General features: G+C 39.6%; 2 protein-coding genes and 1 non-coding gene across 6 annotated transcripts in view; 1 reads left to right on the forward strand and 2 right to left on the reverse strand.

Moving 5' to 3' along the window:
- Positions 1-1,035: 1,035 nt before the first annotated feature.
- Positions 1,036-23,005, reverse strand: part of LOC110062692 (peroxisomal carnitine O-octanoyltransferase-like) — a 37,286-nt gene continuing 15,316 nt past the window's right edge. For 2 of the 4 annotated variants that reach the window (XM_020769639.2, XM_020769637.2), the window contains 5 exons: positions 22,604-22,682; positions 21,882-21,929; positions 19,480-19,525; positions 18,981-19,100; positions 15,333-18,128 (listed from right to left, as the gene is read on the reverse strand). In XM_020769639.2, the coding sequence (XP_020625298.2) occupies positions 18,008-18,128; positions 18,981-19,100; positions 19,480-19,525; positions 21,882-21,929; positions 22,604-22,682 (414 nt within the window). In that variant the 3' untranslated portion in view covers positions 15,333-18,007. Of the gene's footprint in view, positions 3,094-6,361; positions 7,585-15,332; positions 18,129-18,980; positions 19,101-19,479; positions 19,526-21,881; positions 21,930-22,603; positions 22,683-23,005 lie in introns of those variants that run through there. The other 2 variants (XM_020769640.2, XM_020769638.2) reach the window with 2 other exon arrangements.
- LOC110062695 (uncharacterized) lies at positions 9,008-11,975 on the forward strand. The gene has a single exon (XM_020769642.2). The coding sequence runs from the start codon at positions 9,993-9,995 to the stop codon at positions 11,079-11,081; it is 1,089 nt and encodes a 362-aa protein (XP_020625301.1). The 5' UTR covers positions 9,008-9,992; the 3' UTR covers positions 11,082-11,975.
- On the reverse strand, positions 21,015-21,235 carry LOC149115006 (small nucleolar RNA U3). Its single transcript, XR_016206272.1, has one exon. It is a non-coding gene; the product is annotated as a small nucleolar RNA U3 (small nucleolar RNA).

A 23,005-nucleotide genomic window follows, 5' to 3' on the forward strand; every position in this document is an offset into this window, starting at 1 on the left:
TTTACTTAATAATCTTGCATAGCACTAATGATTCATTCGGTTCGTCCGAAACAACAACAAGAGGAAGTTAACCGTTTTCAAACTAACGCTAAATACGAGCTTTATACTGTCCACTATAACACTAAGCCAGTGAACAGACGCTTTTCTTTGCCAAACGGAATCAGTCTAAGTGTGATGTGTAATTCAGTATACACCATTAAGATAGTTTTTCAGGCTATTCTCCTGTACATATTTACCACATTGTATAAATTCCATAGATTGTTCAACTTGAGTTTCGCAGTTGGACAAATCTGTTCGTATGCAGCGTATAATGACTCCGATATGCCGGAAGACGTTTTTTCAAGTACTCATATTCAGTTCAAGAACTATCGCTGACTGGAATTGCCTCCCCGAGGAGATAGTTACTTCTAGTTCCTTAGATTCTTTCAAAACCAATCTGTCAACGTTTTTTAAGTAATTCTTTTAGATACATTTAGTGTTTTTAATTTTCTTTTTTTTCAGTCCTTATGTTGTCATGAGATTTTACCAACTCAACCTAAGTAAATGTATATATTCCACCAAACACAAATATGTAAACTTTAAATTTACACGTACAAATGAAGCACTGACTGGAACAATAAATGTCAGTAAAGCTGGCTGATAATATATGGGTGTTAGCCCTAAAAATTCCTTCTAGATGTTACGAAAAATGTGTCAACTGTTTCGCTGAATCTTCAGGCATTTCCCTTGTAGACATCTTTACTGTGGAGAAGTATCACACATGTTCTTTCCACGACTTGCTTCCGCCCTTCTCCGCAGCAATGATAACGACAGGTTCAATTTATTCTGAAGCAAACATAGACTGAAGCCTTAAATGCCATACTATCATGAAACTTGACAGCTATTTGAGAACACGAAAAAAATTTAGAACATTTAGAAAACATGAGGTTTCTTAAATTTCTCAAGTGTTCTCCAATTTCGGAGTGTTTCCTGACGGACTAGCAGAATACATTGTTTAGGATTTACAAGTTTTATATATGATAAAGATTCAACACGTGCAAGACAAACAGAACAAGCTCTTTATTTTATACTTGCACGCGACGTGCACAACATCTGTTCTGCAGATTGTGGACTTCGAGGTCAAGTATATTATCTCATATATGTATTTTTTTAACTTTACTTGGTGCGTTTTCATCAACTATAATTGACTATGAAAACGGAGACAAAGATATTTAAACTCCAATTGATAACAATTCAATTTCAAACCGAATTCGGATGCGATGATGACGGACATATTACCCTCAATTCGTTGTCGGAGAATTGCTTTTGTTCTGATAAACCACACGCGTTTTTGAGGAATGATAATTAATCGTGATTACTACCAAATGTGTATTATGCTTGGCTCAATATTTGAACCGGATCTGAAAATTTCATTTCCTTTCAGAGCGCCATCAGGCTCAGAAGGAAACTGACTTTGGGTTGTAAATTTTCCCTGTGGAAAAGTTGGCTTTCCGCCTGTTAATTCACAACAAGATATCATTAGGAAATGAATGAATACAACAATTGATTAATCCTGATAATTGATTGAATCCAAAGTTAAGATGACATGTAAGTGACCGGGTTTCCTATATCTTTAAGTTGTCCGTTTTGTTCAGAACAATGCGTATTAACCTCATTCGACCACATTCCTTGTCACCTCCTTGCGCCATCTCTTTTAAGAGCAGGCATCCCAAGGAGTTTAGGATGCTGTGGTCTTTCTTCATTCTTATCGTGTAACAATTTGGGAAGAAGAGCTTTCACTATCAAGGAGCCAATATTTTTAATGAACTATCAATCGAATTTAGATCCATAACTTCAAGATTTCTATTTAGCATAAGCTTAAGTGAACATTTTTACTAATTTTGTACGCCTTTTTACCCATTTTTACCTTTTTTACCTCATTTTCACTACAGTTTCTTTTACGGGACCCCTCTGATAACAGAGTGGAATACACTGATGGGTCATCCTGTTTAAATATTCGTCACTATTATTATTATTATTATTATTATTATTATTATTATTATTATTATTATTATTATTATTATTATTATTATCGTCCTCACGTAATGTTTGCTTAGAGTCCTTAGGGCCGAGACCAGACCATGGTCCTGGGGCACTAAGGGATAGCCAGTTTTTAGCTTGATAGCACCCTCCTCAAAATGTGTGCTGTACCTAGCAAGGTTATCTTTTGTAGTTCACTGACGCTTATTTGGCCAGGAATTTTTCCAAGATAAATTTCTAGTCTCTTTTTGATAGCTCCAAGTGCTCCAATGATAACTGGTATCGTTTCCGTTCTCATGCCCCACATTCGGCTTGTTTCGATTTCCAAGTCATTATATTTGGATCGTTTTTCAGTGACTTTCACGGATGTGTTTCTGTCTGATGGTACTGCCATGTCAATAAATTTACAGGTTTTCGTTTGGTGGTCTTTAATCACTATATCGGGTCTGTTGGCTGTTGTTTTCCTGTCTGTGTGTATTGGCATGTCCCATAATATCGTGACATCCTCGTTTTCTGTAACTGTTTCCGGCTCATGGTCATACCACTTTTCTGATGTCTTTATATTATAGTTGCGACAGACTTTCCAATGTATATACGCGGCTGTTTTATCGTGTCGGTGGTTATATTCTGTTTTCGCAAGTTCAGGACACCCAGACACGATATGGTCGATTGTTTCGTCGTATTTGTTACACATCCTGCATAGGGGGCTAGTACCGTCTTTGAAAATGCTGGTGTGGTATGATCTGGTAGCTAGGCTTTGGTCTTGGGCTGCGATTATGAATCCTTCCGTTTCTGCCTTCAGTCCACTACTTTTGAGCCACTGGTTGGTTTTGTGGTGGTCAACATCTGCTTCCTTTATTCTCTTTGGGTATTTTCCATGGAGGGCTTTGTCCTCCCACTGCTTTGTTAATTTTTCTTGGGTCTTATTTCGTGCCATTTGTTTGGTTCTCTTTGCATATTTGGTGGTTGTTTCCTCTGCTTGTTTGTCTGGTATTGTTAGGTCTAGTTCGTGTTTGAATTGTTCTGCTTGCCTTTGTATAGAGTACAATTTCTTTCTGCCATCATGTTCTTGCACTAGTTCGAAGGAATATTATTATTATTATTATTATTATTATTATATTATTATTATTGTTATTTCAATTTTTCGTATGTGACAACTTTTATTTCTCATATAAAAGCTAACACACCAACTTTTCAGCAAACATATCTGTCACATAAAAATTGGCCAATTTTTCTCATCTACATGAGCAAATCATGCGGGTGTGTGGACGAGGCTTAAAACAATGGCTAGTGTAGACTCAAATAGACTCTAAGAACAAATCCATAATTTCCCTGCTATTTTAAAACTTATCGTGAGTTTTACAGTTTTAATACCACTATGAAGAAGGACAATCACTGTCACAGAACTTTAAAACTTCAATTTTTAGAATTAGTTTTCGAACGCATTTCAGTCTCGGACTTTGCGAAAGCGTGGGTACGTTTGATTGTACTGGAAATCATTTGAATTGAATTGATTGAATTTTTTCTGCTGATTTTAGGCCGAAAATATTCTTGTGAATATTTTTAGATTAGATGATATTTCTGTTTTCGGATGTGTTTGGCAGCTGGATGGTGTTAAAGCAATTTTGGAACGAGCCTGTAGGCATCAAAGCCTGATATCAACCACATAACTTCTTGCAGAAATGTTAAAAATTATTATTTATCGAACATAGGGCTAGTGCTGTTACGTTTTTGTTGGTTTTTTTTGCTAGTTTTGCCGTTTAGAGAAAGGAATAATTTTATACGGTTTAGTTAAAAACATCATGAATTGTATCGTGTTTACAAATTTTCAACACGCAATATTCATTTCAAAATTTCAACCTAGGGTTTATTCTTGAAATATTTTTTAAAATTTCGAAAATTTCAGCCTCGATATTCTTATAAAACATATTCTTCTCCTTGCTTAAGGATTGAACAAGATAGTTGATAGGTGATAGCTGCATCGGCCTTTGACCTCATCAACTATCATCCGATATATAGAGATGTCGAGCACATGATCTAATTTTCAGAATAGACACTATTCGTTAATTAGCAAATTGACTCATTCCATTCTGAGCAAATTCCTGTCTCAAACCTTTTCCGCGCAGACACACCCACACCGGCGTGTTACACCCAAAACAGAGATTTTGACGGGGTAGCTTTCCGTAGGCGATGCTGCCTCAGATAATACAAAACGAAATAGACGAGGCTGTTTTTAAGCTAGGAAAACACAGTTTCGCTTGTCCTACGCCAGTCAAATAGTTCAAATCGTGTCATATCTCATCTGTTTACCGAAGACTAATTAAACGATGACATTGCGTAATCGTGCGACGAATTAAACCCTTCCTCGTTCTTGAGCTGAGGTGAAGTATTTCACCTTTTCACTCCCACGCAACAAACCTTTTGAAACGCAATATTTTTGTTTGTCATCTTAAGGCACTTAACTCCAGAACACGCTAATGAAATCTTTATCCGATGTCGTCTATATTATGTCTGCGCCCAAAAGGACGTGACCTCGGCAGCTAAAGTTTACAGGGATTTGACAAGCGGTGAAAAAATAAAATATTTTGCGTGGAGAACCTTTAAAACAATTCTTAGCGAATAACCGCGAAGGGTTAAATCACTATTTTTGCTTTTCCAATCAAAATATCACAATTTGTGGAAAATTCTAGACTGAGTAAACGTAATTGAAGTGACGTTCACAGCCTCTTTCGAACATCCAAAAAATGATGTAATTGTTGAAAAGAGCCTAATTTTAGAGTTTTATTGACAAAAGGCAGTCGGAATTGTAAGTGGCTTATCTAGAGATAAACACCACGCCAAATCCGGTCTTATCCACTCGTGTCAGGCAGCTATCAAAAAAGAAACACTGAAATTTAAAAAAAAAAAAGTGGTAAATCATGGTCACGTACACTATAAGACCCACAAGAAAGCGGACCTGATGAAGTCGTTCGTTTCGTTACCAAAATTGGCATGATAGTTGAGAGCCCGGAACAATCCATCGCTATATGGCAAGCTAGCCAATGGCATCAGTACCAAGAACAGATCTTGAGCTGGCCCCTCGATAAATCCTTCCAGATTCTCTTGAGCCAATTTAGAGCCTTGGAAAATTTCCTCTCTGATAAGCTGTCTCTTAGTAGATTTTGCCTAATTATTGAGCTTGCGTTAACAATGTCTAACCCTGCATCAATCATGATGTTAGCTGAGTTAATTTCTACTTCGAAATCAAGGATTTCTGTTGTTACTCATTTGATGTTCCAAAGATTACATCCGGAACTACAACTCAATGCCAACAGCTGACGTCCTTGAAAGGCTCCCACATGTGCATGCCCCCACTCAAAGCGGCCCATGGTGGAGTTACTCAGCTGACATTTAAATCAGTTTCGTATCGAATCACTGAAGATTTACTTCAGGCCGAATGACCAGGGCTGGAGAGCTGAATGTCTGACCACGAGCAGCGCGCAACAAAGAGAAATAAACAAGCTGTTTTAAAATTCTCTTTCATCAAAATAAACCCTTATTCACCAGTTGTGCGTCATGCAAGCCGGTAGAAATAACAATGATATTTCATCGCACCAAATCCACTAGTTGCTTAAGGTGCTTTGCATTGACAATATTTTCTTTCCAAAGAAATTAGAAAAAATACACGGATAACTGTGCCCTCTCTGAAGCACTGGGCTAGCTATGTTACTTCTCAAAAACAGATACGTGACCCTTAAATTAAGAATAGTCCCAATATTCCCAAAATTGTTTAACGTCTGTAATAACTGAGTACATGCATGTGTAGTTCATTTTTCGCTGATTTCCGTTTTACTTTGTTTCACGGAAAACTTCAATCAATGTAATGAGATAAGGAAATGAAATTCGATGTTGGACGGTTCGTTGATAGCTGGTAGAAAGCGTCGTACGAACGTATCTTGGCAAAATGTCCAATATTGATCATTTTTCAAGGTGAAAGAGTAAAACTATACGGCGCAATAATGGACAAAAAAAAAATCGAAATTTAACAAAAAAATTCGATTGAAAACATTTGCTTCTGCAAAATCGAGACCAGCCTTTCAAGGGTGACTTAGGCTTAGAAAGATAGCACAGTAAGACTTTAAACTTGAAAAATCGTTTAAGCCAATTATAAATTGTCTTTGTATAAACAACTCTTCATTATAGCGTCTCTGCGCATTGTTGATTAGTTAAGTTATCGGACGCTTTCCGTTTTCTGAAAACTCGGCTCTGAGGTAAAAAAAAAGGAGTAAAACTTTTGCAGAGTTTTCGACGCCGGAGTTAAACGCACTAAGATCTGTTTAATACAAGGATGCAAGAAACGATATACAGAGGTCATGTCTTCTATTTAATATCCTTGACTCTCAGTTTTAAATGTCTTAAGACGGCTGAGCCACAAATATTTTTTACAGAAAAAAAAAACGCACAAACATAAGTGCCGTGGTTAGTCGAACCGCTGAGATTTTGCGCGACTGATTGTTTTTTTTATAGGTACTTAACAGGTGTACCACCCTGCAAGGCCAGGCTAGAAGGTGTACGTCTACGACTTTGTCTGTGAAACAGCGATTAATGCAACAGCCAATACACAGATGCATTACGGGAATACTAGAGCTTTTGTGTCGGGTTAAGAATTTTCACCTTTTCTATTCATGGGCCATTATCGTTTCAGCCGAACCTGATATGTGTGACGATCATCAATTTACGAGCACACGATTTCGATAGCTATCTTTCATACCAGCCTAAACTACCTCAATCATGCTGCCTCGATTAGACGTCCTTTTTCGAATAAGATCGTAAAATCAATATTTTGTATGTATTTCGAACAGCTGTGCATAATTCTGCGACCGTGACTCCATGCTGGGCCATTAGTTTTGCTCATTATGCTAAACAAAGGAACATAGAAAGGGTATAAAGAACAACGAACAAGATTTCCGGCGAAGAGATTTCGATAATTACCACAATGTCCACAGGAAAGCCTGCAGTTTCCAAATTAATCTCATTTTGGTGTCTCCGGGGGCCAACAGATACTCTCTCTTTAATTGTCTTTTATCGTCAAGCATGAAAAGCTTTCGTTAGCCTCCTGCTATTGCAGCGTGTTTAGAATTCCAAGTTAGTTGTAAGGTCCAAGTTGAAATGGCCCTAAAAGGCAAAAATGCTCAGAAAGTATAATTATGCCTGATTGGTTGGGCAACCTTTGAAATTGAATGACTGATCAGAATCTGACTTCTCTTACTATTATCAGTATAAAGTAACCGACACAGGTTATGAGAAAAAAGGAATTCATTACAGGATGTGTCATGGTGCATCTGATAAGATTACTGTACGATGAGAGACTTCAGCTGACAACTGTCATAAGAAATCATCGAACCAGAAGATAACTAAAAATGCCTCACTTTTTACAACAGCCGTGAAGATTTTCAGTTTCTATTTTATACAATAGACAAACAACTCTAAAGACAGGTAAACTGCAGCTGGATCGCGAGTAATCAGCCAATCAATTGTTTCCAGGATTCAAGAGTTCCTGACATCGGCAGCTGAGACAGTTGAGAACTGAAAAAAAAAAAAAAAAACTATGACGCAATTCATCTGATTCACAGATGTGTAATTGACGTCATTTCACGTTCAGTTGACATCATGGCAGAGAATACCCTTGCAATAAACGAGCAAATTTCTACATACAACCTGAGACAATCAGATTTTTCTACTCCTAGATACAACACTGTTACTTATGGGAAGCACTCTTTGCGTTATGTAGGACCCAAATTATGGGGCAAACTGTCTATGGCTGACAGATCAGCCAAGACACTGCAGGCGTTTACAAACTACATTCGCAAAAGGGATATAACTCGCTTAATGGACACCGGCTGTAAGGGCTGCATCCTATGCTGCACATAATGCCTTTCAAGTCATTTATTTTTTTATTGTTTTAATATTAATATTAGTATTAGTATAGTTTTTTTTAGCAGTGTCCCCTAATTAGTATGGTGTTTTTATTCCCAGGCTATAAGGTTTTTTGACACTTTAATAAAGTTCTCACTCACACTCACTCACTCACCCAATGAAAGCCAAAAGCATCTGCTGAAAACAGTTAAATTCACAATGGAGTTGCTGTCTGTTTATCAACTTTCGACGGTAATCAAAACTGTTTAAACAGTGAATTGAAGCCAGACGTCATTATGGCGGTTTGACATTTAAATGTTACTAAAAAAGGTACCAAGTGACTGCTTATGCGTGTGGTGGCCATCTTGATCGCAGGAGTCCCAGATTTCACGACTAAGCATTTGCCTCTGGAAACATGCCGGCAAATGGGAAAAATATAGTTATCACTTGTGAACTCGCGCTGTGAAAACAACTTGCGTGCCTTTCCTCTTGTTACACAGAAATGTCATGAAAATGCATGAATATAATATCGAAAACTTAGCATTTGGAGACAGGAATTGAATTCGTTAAACGTTCAATCAGTAGAAGTCCACTAATATTATTGTTATTAGCTGGTCAGCGGTAATTTTCATAACATAAACGCTTGTGGTGTTGTTGACAGTCGGGACACGGGATTTTTTTGGTCCTTCGATATATAAGGACCCGTAAAATGTTGCTATTGTTGCTATTTTGCGGCTTAAAAACAAGTTAATCCATTGAGTGTGTTTTGATTTATCGCGGTATTAATCCAGGCGGCAATTTTCAGACCATAATTCTAAATTGTAAAAAGAAATGGTTTCCGTGCATTTTAATGCCATAAAGATTGCTTTACGCAAACAGTAGTCATTCAAATCCGTGTCTGTCTTCGAGAAATGAATAAATAGCCACTTAACTGCCATCAGTAATAAAGAAAGCTATTTATAATCGTTGTCTCGACCAATTTCGTGGGTCACGTATGCCAATTACACCAACAGATCGGATACAGACACGATTAAAACGTCGCGCAACCTTGTACCTCTTTACAAAGCGTTTTTCTCTCGCCCCGCAAATAATATCCAAAAGCGGTATAAGCTGTATATTATCCCTGATGAACGCAGGGCTCGTCATCTGTGCGACCGAAGCGGAAATTTCGTATGTTCTCCACATCTCTTGAAGGAGCTTGAGAGTGGAAACCGATCTCTCAAGTGTGTAAAGCGATACAGTTGACGCAAAGCAAGCGTACCGGATTTGCCTCACGTGAAAACATCAATATATTTAAAACTGCTCTTGACAGCTGGCATATTAATGCAAACGAGCCTTGTTTGATTAGCAAAGAACTGAGTCCATACAAACGACAGTTCTGTCACAATTTTACACAAGAAAAGTGGATTCTAGAAGTGGAAAGGTGTAAGCCTGAGTCAGCTGTCTGTATTTTTGCTACCAAGTCCCCTGGGAGATACAACATTGCAAGCATAAACTGAGCGATAGCCGCCAAATAATTTTATGCCGAGAACAATGCCGCATACGCAACCGCCTGTGAGAGGGGGCAGTGGAGCGAATTGTAATGATTAATTTAAACCATGTCATGTCATCAAGATCTCTCGATTATTATCGTGAAATTCGATTAGTGTAACACAGAGTTCCAAAGCGAAAAGTAACACGCGAGACGCACGATAACAAGCTGGCGTGAAAGAAGACACGAAGGCAATACACATCACGAGAAGCGTGTTAGAAGATTAATTGTTTAGTCTGCACAATCAACTTTATCGATTTGCAGGAAGGAAAAACGATTTGGCCCCGAGTGGTGAGTTTGCGTATCACTGGACTGTCAATTACCGTTGTTTTCAGCGCTTCGTTGTCGAAGTGGATTTCAACGGCTTCCATATCTGACTCGGAAGAGAAAATCGTGCTGATCTGACCACAACATGGAACCGAGTACGGTTTCATTTGATCATTGTTGATACATAAGAACCCCTCTCGAACACAAACACGGAAAATGCCGAGTTAAACAACGAGTCAAATCTGCGTCGACTGAACCTCAAACACGACATCTTCGGGACATGATCAGCCTCTTCTCTTGTCGCCCACTGGGATCACGATCAAACGCACTGGGAGCTGACGGCGAGTGGGATTACCAACGAGTGAACTTCAACATACACACGCCGACCTACTCTGTCAAGTACCTGGGTTCCCAACAGTTGTGCAGTCCGGGTTTCGCGGAGATCTGTGACACCGTGAAAGCCATTTTCGCCCAAGAGAAACCCAGGCTGAAATCTTTGGACCACTACTCGCTGAAGCTGACCAAAGAGGAGCTGTCGCTACGCGACAGGGATAGTACGGAAGACGAAGAGAAGGTCTTTCTGCTCCGGAGGATTCGATTCAGCGGAGTGTCCAAAGCTTATCAGAGAGTCTTCTTCTTCACCTATCAGTTCGGATCAAAAGCAGCATCGGTGGAATGCAATGTAGTGTTGTGCAAGAGCAACAAAGAAGCCAAGAGTTTGGCAAAGGTAATATCGAAAGCCTTCGGGGACGCGCGTAGCGAGTTTCATCATCAGGAGGTGGCGAGCAGAAAACTTCACGCCGAAGGGTTGAGCGAGAACAGCATATCGCATCTTCATGTGGACGCGATCTCAAATGTCGAAGCTAATAGACAGTATTACAACATGAGTGCTTTTAAGAATTCTCGCAGCAACTCTGCGGCTAGCGCGATTAGCTCAGACTTTCGCTCCAAAAGCCGGACCCCAGATAAGCTTAAACGAAGCAACCAGTCCTGCCATTTGGGTGCGAGTATAGAATGGGAGAGAACGGAAAGTTCGCTTGACACGAGGCAGAGCGACGTAGAAAAGACATCGACTAGCGGCGAGACATTTGGTTGTACTTGCGAGAAAGAACCAATTGTCAAAATCGAATCTTTGAGTACTACAACTGTCAATGACAAACAAATAAATGAGGTGCCCGGGTGCTTGGAAATTGCAACCGAACAAGAGCTCGACGATGGAGCAAGCAACGACCTAGACAGTAACGATTTTGCGCGGAGTAGTTCAACTCTAGCAGCTGAAGAAAAAGAGGCTCAACCACTTGGCAATCACAACAGCAAAGCTAGTTGCGACTGGTCCATGGTCTCCGGCCTCGAGGAAACCTCGATATAGCAAGATGTCGGCAGTTTATTGTTGAATGTTGGATAATTTTAACACGACAAAACAACACTACTTGGTGGTTAGTTTTGAATATTACTTCGTCGGAAGGCGTCAAGTGGCAATTTTTACAAGATAAGCATTTGCAACAAAGATAGCTTCAGCCATTGTATACATTCGTCACGTCTTATTTCGGAGAAGTTTCCCGATTCAGAGAAAGAAAATTCAGATCGAACAAAGAGGGTTGTTTATGGCGGCATTCGCGAAATGAGTGACGAAGAAAGAAGTAAACCGCGTATTATTTTATTATGCCCTTAAGTTCGCCTCTTAACGCTACGGACAATAGACTACAAAACAGATTACAGATATGCAAACATTCGTTTGTTAATCTGTCATGGCTGAGCGAACTAGTCGAAATTCTTCAACTTTTAGCGGGTGATCATGTCGCCTTGCGAAGCGCACTAAGTACATAAATTAACTCAATTGTACCGCACAGCGGCGAACTTCAATTTTGTAAAAAGAGCACATTCACAGATCCGACACTATTAAACTGCGCGAGATTTATCGAAAGATTTGGGACGCGAAAGCCCACAATATTGTTTTCAATCGCTCGGTTCCTGTGTGCTCAACTCATTTATTCAAGAGTCATTGTCACTAAATGCAAATATGATTGAAATGTGGACTCTTTAGGAGCGTAGGAGTTGGTAGGACATTATTTGTCTTCTTGGCAACTCGATGTCCGGACATTTCAAATACTTTTTGTTCCGTAATTGCATCGCACAAATAATCGATCGTTGTTCTTTAGTGTTGTTTAACTTTTGGCCCCGTCAAGCCAATAATAGTGTTTACGTTGCGAATTCTTTGTGTTTGGAATCTATTAACTAAAATAAAAGACATGACATCAGCCAATATGCTCACAGCATTGGAAGTGTTTTCGAGAAGAATAAGCGAGCAATAAGAGTTATTTTGTGATGCGATATTCTACGGGTTTAGCATTGCTCCCTCCATTCTACTGTATCACTTGTATCGGATTTATGTCAGCGTTAAAATCCAATCTTGGTATATCAAGTCTCGACGTTTTCAATTTTGGGTTTTCAGTTCGCTTTTGTCAATATGTGCCACGGGCCACTAAGAAATGACATATTACCTTACATTCTGAAGACTGATTGATGGATTTGATTTGATTTTTATTTGATGTTTTGCCCCATTTGGACATATTTCATTTACAGCCGGGAAGTATTGCGGACAGGACATCTAAGCAAACGTTTCAGTGCATTTGACGGATTTACATTTGCGGTGAATATTCCAACTTGTCTACCTCTCGTGCATGATACATGCACGTGTACACGGGGAAATATTTTCTAGGGTTTACCCCTTTCAAAGGATTAGGAAGAGAAGACAATAAACGTCTTTCCTGTTTTCGGATTACATGAAGTCGAGATAGACGTTTCTTTCAATTTCAACCTAAATTCCATACCATGTAACCTGCATATCCGGATGTAAACTACATACCTTGAATTTCAAGGCGGTTACTGAAACCGTGACGAACTGAAAACAATTCTTTTCCCAGCTTGTGACATTCAGTGATCGACCTCAAGTCAAATTTCCAGCTTTTGAACCAAGCCGGCATACTTCAAAAACTATCAGTCACAGACCTCTAATCAGCCAGTTGGTCAGTCACACTTTTCGACAAACTCTAATTAACTAGTATCAACCCGAAGAGTCCAGATGACTAACGGTTTCCCACGCCGTGAGCGAAAGCGCAAGAAAGTTCCGGTTTTTTTTCCCGTGGAGCCTGTAGGCAAAACAATTAACCCCGAGTATCATTGGCAATAATTTAACTGTCCATAGACAGTCGCGAGATCCGTAATTAAATTTAAGGGCAAAATTAGAGCGTCTAAACCTTTGTGCATCATCATAATTATAAAATGTCAAAACCAGTTCGGGAATGAAGTATATAGTGAAAATTGACGCCTTTTTACTCCAGCGGCAATCTGACTTTATACAGTCTAACTCGTCCATTTATCTGCTAAATAATCCTTGTGTGTCGCTATTCAAGCGAAAAGCCGCTAGTTTCATGGGGTGTTATTCTTATTCTGCAAAATCGATGTGTTTTTTTTTTTGTTTTTTGTTTTTTCGTTTCTTCCTTTCTTGCGTTTCTGAACTTGACTGCACTTTGCGTGTGGTTAGGACTAATTGAAATTGAGAGTTTATTATCACGTCCATTTCCTTTGTCCGGATTTTATCCTTATTGTGATCTAGTGATCGGGGTTAATTATCCATATTCCAGTGAATTCTGGCTTTTTTTCAAAGTTTATGTAATGAGAAATGTCCATTTAATTACTTCTTTAATTTCCAACTTCTCAGCCTAGCGTGTTCGCCGTTAGCTTGCGAGCAGGCTCACCTTTGAGTCACGCGCGCGAGTAGTGAAGAGCAAAGCGATCCGGCCGGAAGGATCGCGGCTTCGCCGCTCGATTTCGCGCTCGCAGTTACGCCTCGCGTGGCGCTTGTGGTCCAACGTGAGCCTGCTCGCCGGCTAGTTCGTCGTGCCAAAAACACCTTGTTGTAAAAAAGATATCGTCTTCCAAGTATTTCTTACACTTTTTTTTTTTCCGGCTTCACAAAATTGTTTTAAAAGGTACAGTAGGTTCACGTCATCAAAGTTATTTCAAAGCTTAAACTAATGCATGGTTAAATCAGTGAAGCTGTCCTTTTAATTTTACGTCTTGTAAACACATGCGTTTACGAAAACGCCTCGTAATATCCGAAATTAACTCTGACTAAGCTTTTAAACGAAACTCTGTGAAACTAGTCAGCCTGCAAGGCAGGCGTAACACGAGGCAGAGGGGGCAGGGAGCAGAGGGAAGGCCCCTACCCTTTCCCCGTTAGGCTATATTTATTCAGTGTGACTATTCTTTCCGCATTTTGTATTGTACAAGATGGGTGGTTCTTCCTTTTAAAGTCATGAAAGAAACTATGGCCTGGTATTTAGCAATCAAACCAAACCGAAGCTTTCTTGTGGTACTACTTACATTTTAATCTCGTTTTGTCATTGTTTTGAGTTAAATTAGACATTTCTTTCCGACTCAGTCTTTGAACTTGGCCACACTTGGCAAACAAAACTGGTTTTTACATTGTTCTTGAAATGAGACACATTAACGTGTCCACTTCCTTTACCAGAATCAATCATGATATCATCTGATGACAGGAGTTAATAAGTCTTGGCAATATTTCAGTGCGTAAATACTGTTTTCAAAGAAACTTCGGCTGATCTCGTGAACTCTTCAAACTGGAGTTAACAAGCTGTTTTCGCCATTTCGCTGAAAGCTCATTTTATTGCAACTAAATAATCCTGCCAACGCCGCATCTTTTTGAAGTTGCTGATTAAGCAACGGGAATTGTTTTGAAAGCATTTCTTCTTTGTTTGTCGTTTTATGTAAAACTTTTTTTGTTATCTTTAACTTTTAAGTCTAATGGCTGTTTTAAATGTCTGCCATTGTGATCATATGTATTCCGTACAGATTTCAGTGACGTCAAGTGATGAAGGAGTTGATAACGGACGTTTTTCTCTGGCGGATTTTCAATTGTTACAGGACTGGATTTTTTTCCCGCCAGACTGAAGGCAGCCTACTCAGCTTGGTTTCTGACGCAAATGCAACAGCTTGGCCAATATCTTTAAAGTACTTGTTTGAAAAAAGGAAAAAAAACCCTTGAGATGAAAACTTAAAAGTAATATCAAGAGTTCCGCAATGCAAACTGATAAACGATACTGCCAAACTCCACTCTATAACACTTTGCTGCTTGGCGAAACTTCCGCGCATAATTTCCGTGATAAGCAAAAATATAAATATTCCCCACCTTGGTTACTACGGCGCCAAAACGTAAGCAAATAATTGCTTTCTAACTATTAATTTTACCAACGCTGTCATCTCTAGATTTCTTTCCGAGCAACGGGTGCGCTTTTACAGGACGACCTCCAGGCTACCTGTGAGTGACTAGCGGTTTGCATTGGCACAACTTTAAGTATTGAATTGTAACCCGACCCCTGTCAGTAGCTTTATATTAAGGGTATCAAGCTTAATTGACGAATATCTGTGTGGCAGAAAATAGAGTAATTTCAAAACTGTCTTCTCTTTTAACTACGATTGGTCTGTTAAGTGGGCTAGGTCTACCGCACGGCCAGGTAAAATTTGAAACTGTTTTTGTCGCCCAAACGTCTCTTGATTTATTGCCAAGTTTACTTAACGCCAAATTGCTAAATAATAGTTTTCTTTTTTTTTTTTTTTTTTTAGAAAAAAAAAGTTGTCACGAATCAAAACATACTAACGACCTACGAATTTACCATCTGGGCGTCAATTATATATATCGTGCTTTTATTGTAACGAATAATTTCAAAAGCGAACAAGGCGTTTAAAGTTTGTATGTAATTTTATTCACATTTCCTTTACCATTACGGCTCTTAGCCTAGGGTGTCTGGAAAACCCGGATAGCGAATAGCGAATAGTCGCGAATAGCGAATAGTCGCGAATAGCGAATGGCGAATAGTCCCGAATAGTGCGAATAGTCTCGAGTAGTGCGAATAGTGGCGAATAGTGACGAATAGTCGTCAATAGTCACCGCTTTAGATCTAATATCCAGCGTTAATTAATTATCCAAATAAGCAGCAGAATTTCAGTGAATTTATTACCTTTTCTTCTCCGGACTCAGGCTAGTAGGCTGTCCATCGCCGACATTAAGAAAACAGAAAACAAAAGGACAACCTAATAAAGACGTATTTACGCTTTTGAGGCGGTTAAAACAGAAGAAATTACGTTTGAAACACCTTTTGTCCTGATAAGCGTCTGTGCTTTTTAGCGGGAAAATCCCATCTTAAACTGCTACGAGGTTGACTGCGAGATACTGGGTACCCTATTTGTTACTATTTGCCACTATTCGCTACTATTCGAGACTGTTCGCCACTATTCGCACTATGCGTACTATTCGCTATTCACTATTCGGGACTCAGTATTCGCTGTTCGCTATTCGCGATTGTTCGCTATTCGCTATTCGGGTTTTCCAGACACCCCTTAGCCTTTTGTTTTCAGTCCGGGTTAAGTGGAGATGTTTGTTTTTTTTTTTCCCTCGAAGCCAGACTGTTTATGTCTGATTAGGTAACACAGCAAACTTGTAGCCACAAAAATGGAAATTTCACTGCTGTCGTTCACGCTCTCTACGAAAGCCCGACAAAATTTGATAATTTCATTTTTTTTGTTGTTTTGCAGAGAGCGGCTGAGAAATGTTTCGAGAATTTTGCCGGCCCACACGCACAAAGATATTGTGCTGATCACACATGAAAAACCTTTTGTTATTGAAATTCGTTCTGCTTTCGCATTCGTTGGCCCAATACTCAAAAACGTTTCTGTTGGCATGGCAAAATCCAATTGCATAGTCATAACATAATTTTTGTTTAAACAATCGTAGAAGTGACTTTACTCTGAAGCGAACGTTCCACGAGGGAACGAAATCCTCCAGGATTTTCAAGGTCCCGTCCAAACTATGCCGGAGAAATTTGAAAACGCAGCAATCACCGGTCATTTTTAAGTTGTGTTTGAGGAAAACTCTGGCAGAAAGATCCCATGATTTTCGTGACGTCATCATCTTTTTCGTAAGCCTCTGTTCTCTAAATTTTTCCGTCCATACTAAAACCCAAAGCCGGCGTTTTTAAATTCCTCCGGTTTGAAGAGCGTTTTCGAAAAGCTTCGTTTTCGTGACGGATTAGTGTGGACGGTAGGCCTAACCGCAGAAATAAAGCTGCGTTTTCAAATTTCTCCGGTGTAGTGTGGATGGGGCGTCAGTCGAATTTCGTACTAGAGCAGTTTTCTAAAAGAAACTAATCACTTTTACCAATCACAAAGGACACAGACAATCCAGTGAACCAAACTGTAGCTGACGCAAAGCGCGGGAAAACGTGGGTGAGCGAGTCACGATTGGTTTTGGTTTTACTTCGGAATAGATGACAAAGTGGCGCGAGTCTTTTAAGCCAATATCTAGGAGGGGGTGAATTGGGGTATGCAAATCCTCCGATCCGTGCCTTTTTTCCACCACATCCGCAGATCCGCCGATATTTTTGTTCAAATCTGACACCGCAACCACATCCAGAAACAGAAATGTAAAAGTTCAAAGGTAAACTGGTAAATGGGAATGCCATTGTTAATTTCGCACAAATAGTAAAGAAGGCAACATGCTTGAAGACTATAACACAGTACAATTCCAATAACACTGCTTTGTTGGAAAAAAGAAATAATTTGGATGAACTCAATAACATAACGACCAAGGCTGAAAAAAGATCTATGATACAAATTTGGTTTAGGACCCAAGACCCGAACATCAAGACAGGCACAATCCGGAATCCGCGCTAAACTTCACGGCTGCTCCACGATCCACTGTGTTTTCAAAATCAGCGAATCCGCTCGATTTACCGCAAAAATCCACAATCCGTGCACTTTTTAAGGCCAAATCCGTCGATCCGAAAACCTATTCACCCCCCTCTTCTAGCACAGCAATGTAAAATCAAAGCAAATGCGACTTAATTATTTTCGACACTAAACTGAAAACCGCTATGACAAGGAACATAGCCAAACAAAAGGTTTCTAAACATCTAAACACTATACATCTGAGTAAATGTCTTGGACGTCTTCTACAAACTGAAACTTGAAATCGGACCAAATTAAACTAAGCAAGCATTTGGAATTGAACAACTTTATCTGTGACACCAATATATATACTGAATAGATCCAGCCAGTCGAGGGATTCCAAGGTAGCAAATATACTTTAATGTTTTTAAAATCCATAAGTTGTCCTTCACAGATTGTTTGAGAAAATATATATATAGTACAATTCTAAAACCGTGACGTTCTGCACTGTACAGACAGATATCAACTGACAGAGGTTTGTATAATATTTCACAGCTTAGAAGTGAGTAGGAGATGTCTCATGTCCCTAAAACTCTCTTCGAGTGAGTCTCGCCACTTGTTCAAATCTGTCACAGCGGAGTTTGTAAACGTCGCAAGAACAAAATTAATCCTGTAGAAGGAAGATCAGTGCACACAAAGATAAATTTCACCTTCCCAATGCTCCTGTTAGGGCCCTATACAAACTTTTCGTTATTAGTTGGAGGGTTTTTCTCACATGTTAAATCAATTTTCTCCACTCAGTTTCAACTTGCTTTTCCGCGCTTGGCACCGGTTCAACTTCTTTGTTTGTTTGTTGTTTGTTTGCTTGCTACAGTTTGCTTGTTCGCTGGTTTGATTATCTTTTTAGTGACCTTTTTTAGTGGCCTTGTTGTGACGGATAAAACGCCACAAAACAATAGGGAGCTTAAAGCAACGACGACGTCGACGCCGAGGACGACGCCTAGTCAAAAATAAATTTATACTCTACCAGCGAACTTCGCAACTGTTTAGATCTGTTCAATACGCCAAAAAAAACAAAGGTGCCAGGCTAAATATACAATGACCGCGTTCAGTTCCAAATGGAAATACGAAACATTGGCCGTCGTCGTTCGCGTTCCTCAGGCTACGCAGAATTTGGTCATTTCACGTTCTTGTTTTGTAGAGAACGACAATTAAATGTAGAAAAAGTTATAGCGCACACGCACAGCCATTGTTTTCCTCATTAAATCTTTTCTGTAGTGGTGTTCTCGTTGCCGTCGTCGTCCGTCGCGGCTTGCTTAAGCTCCTTAATAAGAACTCAAGGAAAAACTTGTGGTAACAACCGGGAAGATGCGCCCGCCAATTTGCTTAATTGGCGGGAAAAAAAAAATCAACCTTTTCTCTGATTGCTTGAGGACAGGTTACAGGAAATTTTGAATAAGAAACACGCGTTAACACATTCAAAAGTACGATGGACCTCAGTGTATCCACTAAAGTAACTCACTTGTTATCCTCGATGCTATAAAAAGCTCCGTAACCGTCTTTTACCATGGCGGCGCACCCACCGATAATTTTCGAAAATCCCACACAGCTTGTTGAAAGGACGAAGTTTCCACCTCCACCACTACACAAAACACAACAAACGATAAACTCTCAGCAGAGGTTAAACGACATGATTTTCCAGTCAGCCATAATAGACTGACAACAACTGATGGTTAAACTGCGTAGGAAGCGGTTCTGAGGACGTTCACTGGAGCAAAACACCTCAGTGGGGGTGTGAGGAGCGCTATTTGGACACAAGTCCCAAGAAAATGAGATGGTGTGAGATTACATGCGTTCTGGTTGGTTCATAATAAATTGAAAAGTTTTTTTTATGAGGTTCCATAACAAAATCACAAGCGGGAGAGTAAAATTCACTCTTGTAGTTCCGTCTCTATCAGTGATCGGTTTACTTTTTGACTCATGTTGATTTTGTGTCCAGTTGAACTAAAACATCCAAATACCTGGCCGTCCAAGCTTTCTCCGTGAAGATAGCAGGAGTTGGCATTCCTAGGCATGAATAATAAGAAAAAAAATCAGGAAAATAATGAGCGGTTTACTTTAATTGTAACTGATCTGCGGGCTCTGCCACATGGAACGAAATTAGAGTAAAACTGTTTTACGTTCCGCTTGCGAGTTCGACAAAGCGAGGTTCAACATTAGTCGTGATGAAATCTCTACCAACCATCTTCAAAGTACTACCGGTGGCCGGGCAACCCACATACACCCCGTGTCCGGGTGGGGAGGAAGAGGACAAACTCCCCAAAATTTGAGAACTAATTTGGAATTCCAACAAGAAAGTAGTCCAAAATGTAAGGTAAATATTAATATCCTAAATCCCTCGTATGCAAATTCAGAAAAACATATTCCTCAAAAATCCTAGGCAATCGCTGAAATTTGTGCTGGTACTTTTAACAACTGGCAGGCGCCCGTTTCTCGAAAGCTCCCGGAAACTTCCGGGCCCGAAAAGCCATTTTTAATTCATCTGTATCTAAAAACAGAGAGGTGTATACGCCTGAAACTTCTTGTATGAAGAGAACCTCTGTTCATATTATGAATATGTGAATAAAACAGCTCTGTGATCATAAGGTTTGAGATTTTGCTATGGCTTTCCGGGAGCGAAAACTTTTCGGGATAGAAACGGGCCCCTGGTCTAAAACGGAAGAATTTAAGAACTGCATTTCTCTAACTAAAGATGGAAAAAAAGATTGAGCCGCTGTCTGGTTGACAATTACTAGTAATAACACTTTTAATAAGGTACTTTAAATCGATGTCTTCAGCTTCAGGCAAAACATTATGTGTCGTTCGTACTGAGAAAGACCTTCTTAACCCTTTAATTAATACAAGTGGCAAAGCAACTGGTAAAAGAGTAGTTGTATAAGGTCACGCATCATTCGTCACGCAAGAGATCACGGAAACACCAGTTGTCAGAGACACCCATTGAGTTGCATTTGAATTGTAAATTGCAGACGAAAAACCAAAGCGAATAAAAGTAACATTTCGTCGCCAAAACCATAAAGAAAACTGTCGAATCAGACATATGATATATTAAACCTTTTTTTTAATTCGTGGAAGCATGGATAACGATTAAATGTATACGGAAAATTCAATTGATCTGATTGATTTGGCGACACAGAAAACGACCGTCAAACAAGTGGCCGCTTTACAATGTTGGGTATTTAAATTTCACGATAACAGATCTACATTGTTTACGAATGTCAAATATGTCGATTCACTGCCAAAGTACGAGCGGTAATTTACAAAGTTGCTTTCTTATCGATCGATTCACTATATTTCACTGATCACAACCCGTGTAAATTTCGAATAATGAGATAAGGAAAATTGTGTGACAAGACTCGAGTCACGGCTGGAATGAAATGAACTATAACTGAAATTAGTTTCTTTCCTAGCTAGATGTCAACAGAAACTAGTAGGTGGACATTTGTTAGCTAGCAGGAGCCCAAGAAGATAATTTCTCTGTTTCTCATTGTAAAAATCAACCGCTCAGAATGCGATCACCTCCTCCAATTCCCCTCTAATGGAGGAAGAGAAACGGTCATCAATCGCCGCCGACCGATTGTCATGAAAGACAAAGTCAACGACGTGCTTCGCGCTCAGAGGTGACCGCTTCGCATCGTCATCACGGTTGATGGTGTTGTCTTTGTTAGGGTACAAAGACGGGACGCGTACTATAGAAATGATCCTAGTAAGTACGGTCTTAACTCCAACTACCTTCGCCGAGACAAGTCATTTTACCTGTTATTCCCACGTATGTGGGAGAAAAATGTCTGAAATAATTAAGCGCATGCGCATTCGCAAAAACCACTAAAAAATTTTGTGATCGATTGCAAACTTCTTGTTTTGGGAACGCAACAGTTTTAATCGTAAAACACAACGACTTCCACTAATATATATTTCTTTCCAAAACCGAAGCTTGGCTTACAATAATATTCGAACTACAAAAATGGCAAGCAAACAGCAAAGCAACTCAGTAAACGATTTATTTCAAAATTTTGGACAAAACGGATCCGGGTGTGTTGTGTCTTTGATGTCTCGTTCGCTAAATAACTCGTATTCCTGCTAAATGCAAATCAATTTGTACTTCAGGTCCCCGTTGAACGCTATCTACCGGATAAGTGTTAACAAAACAAACCACGCTATCCGCTGGATAGTGATTTATCCAGTGGATAGTGTTATCCACGTTTCAAACAACCTGGGCCAGTTCTCTTGGAATGTCGACGGCATTCTGCTCTGGATAGGACTGGATATCTTCTTCAAGCTGTGTGTTTTCCTCAGCTTAGGTTTACCTTTAATAAGAAGCAACCTATAATTATCACTGAATCACACGTAAATACTGTATGATCACCTTCTGAGGCAGCAATCAGTTGCAATCCCAGCAAATGACGATCAATTCCTACAGACAGAAACAAAAAAAACAAATATTATATCACAACCTACTTTTAAATAACTCTCTGATGACAAGTGAAAGAGAGTTAATGAAAATCAACCCTCTGATCATCTACGAATATGACTCGATTGACTGGGTTGAAAATTTAATACTACTGTGACGTTTTCTTTCGATTTTCCGAAGATTTCCGAAAATTCTTCAAAAGTTGTCCCGCAGCGCCCCAAACGATTTCGATCATTTTCCGAAAATTTCCGAAGATTACCGAAGATAACAGAACATTGCCAAAGATTTTCGAGGAAGATCCGAAGATGTTTTGATCATACACCAACAAATTTAGGTACAGTTTAAGGGTCACATGATATCCAGTGTTACGTCATCAATATCATCACAGTGAAATAATTGTAATTTTACAGGGCTGGAAATCCTTGTAAAACACCGCAGTTAATATAGTAAAAGATATTTATGAAACGAAGTTATAAGAACTTCCACGTTGGCGTTAGGACTGTAGAAACTTTCTGTAGAAATCCCTCTCTCCGCACAGTTGTAAGATATTGGACAGAGCACAAAATGAAAGTTCAAAGAAGTGATTTAGGGCAGGTTGAGTGGCTGGTTTCTCATGTAAAGAGTGAAAGACGTTGAGTTTTCCCAAAGAAAGATACATGTGACTGTGTGAAACGTACCTTGGCCATCGACGGCTTCTTTCATTAGCTTGATATGCTTCTTGCAGGCTTCGCGAAACAATCGCAGCTTCCTCCAGTTCTAATTACAAAAGCACCAACGAAAGAAAGGAACAGGCATGCAAGGTTATTTTCTGTAAAACGTATTGCTTGTGTCACGGAAAAGGTAAGGTAAGGTAAGTCTGTGTCAAGTCAGTGACCCCCAGGGGTGGCCCACAAAGCCAGAGCTTATCCCGGTTTCTGTAGCATCAATCGACAAGGAGTATTTCTACTCCTCCTTGGATGGGATTCTAGAGTAGTCCATCGCAAGGTTACCCCCTAGTCGTCAGTAACCATTTACACACCTGGGTGGAGAGAGGCACTGTAAGAGTAAAGTGTTTTCCCCAAGAACGCAAGGCAATGACC

The sequence above is a fragment of the Orbicella faveolata genome, unplaced genomic scaffold (genome assembly GCF_042242905.1).
Source record: "Orbicella faveolata isolate gen_17 unplaced genomic scaffold, um_ofav_v1 contig_13, whole genome shotgun sequence".
Lineage (NCBI taxonomy): Eukaryota > Metazoa > Cnidaria > Anthozoa > Scleractinia > Merulinidae > Orbicella > Orbicella faveolata.

Excerpts from the sequence above, each read along its gene's own strand:
- LOC110062695 (XM_020769642.2), top strand. The coding sequence starts at position 9,993 with ATGATCAGCCTCTTCTCTTGTCGCCCACTGGGATCACGATCAAACGCA.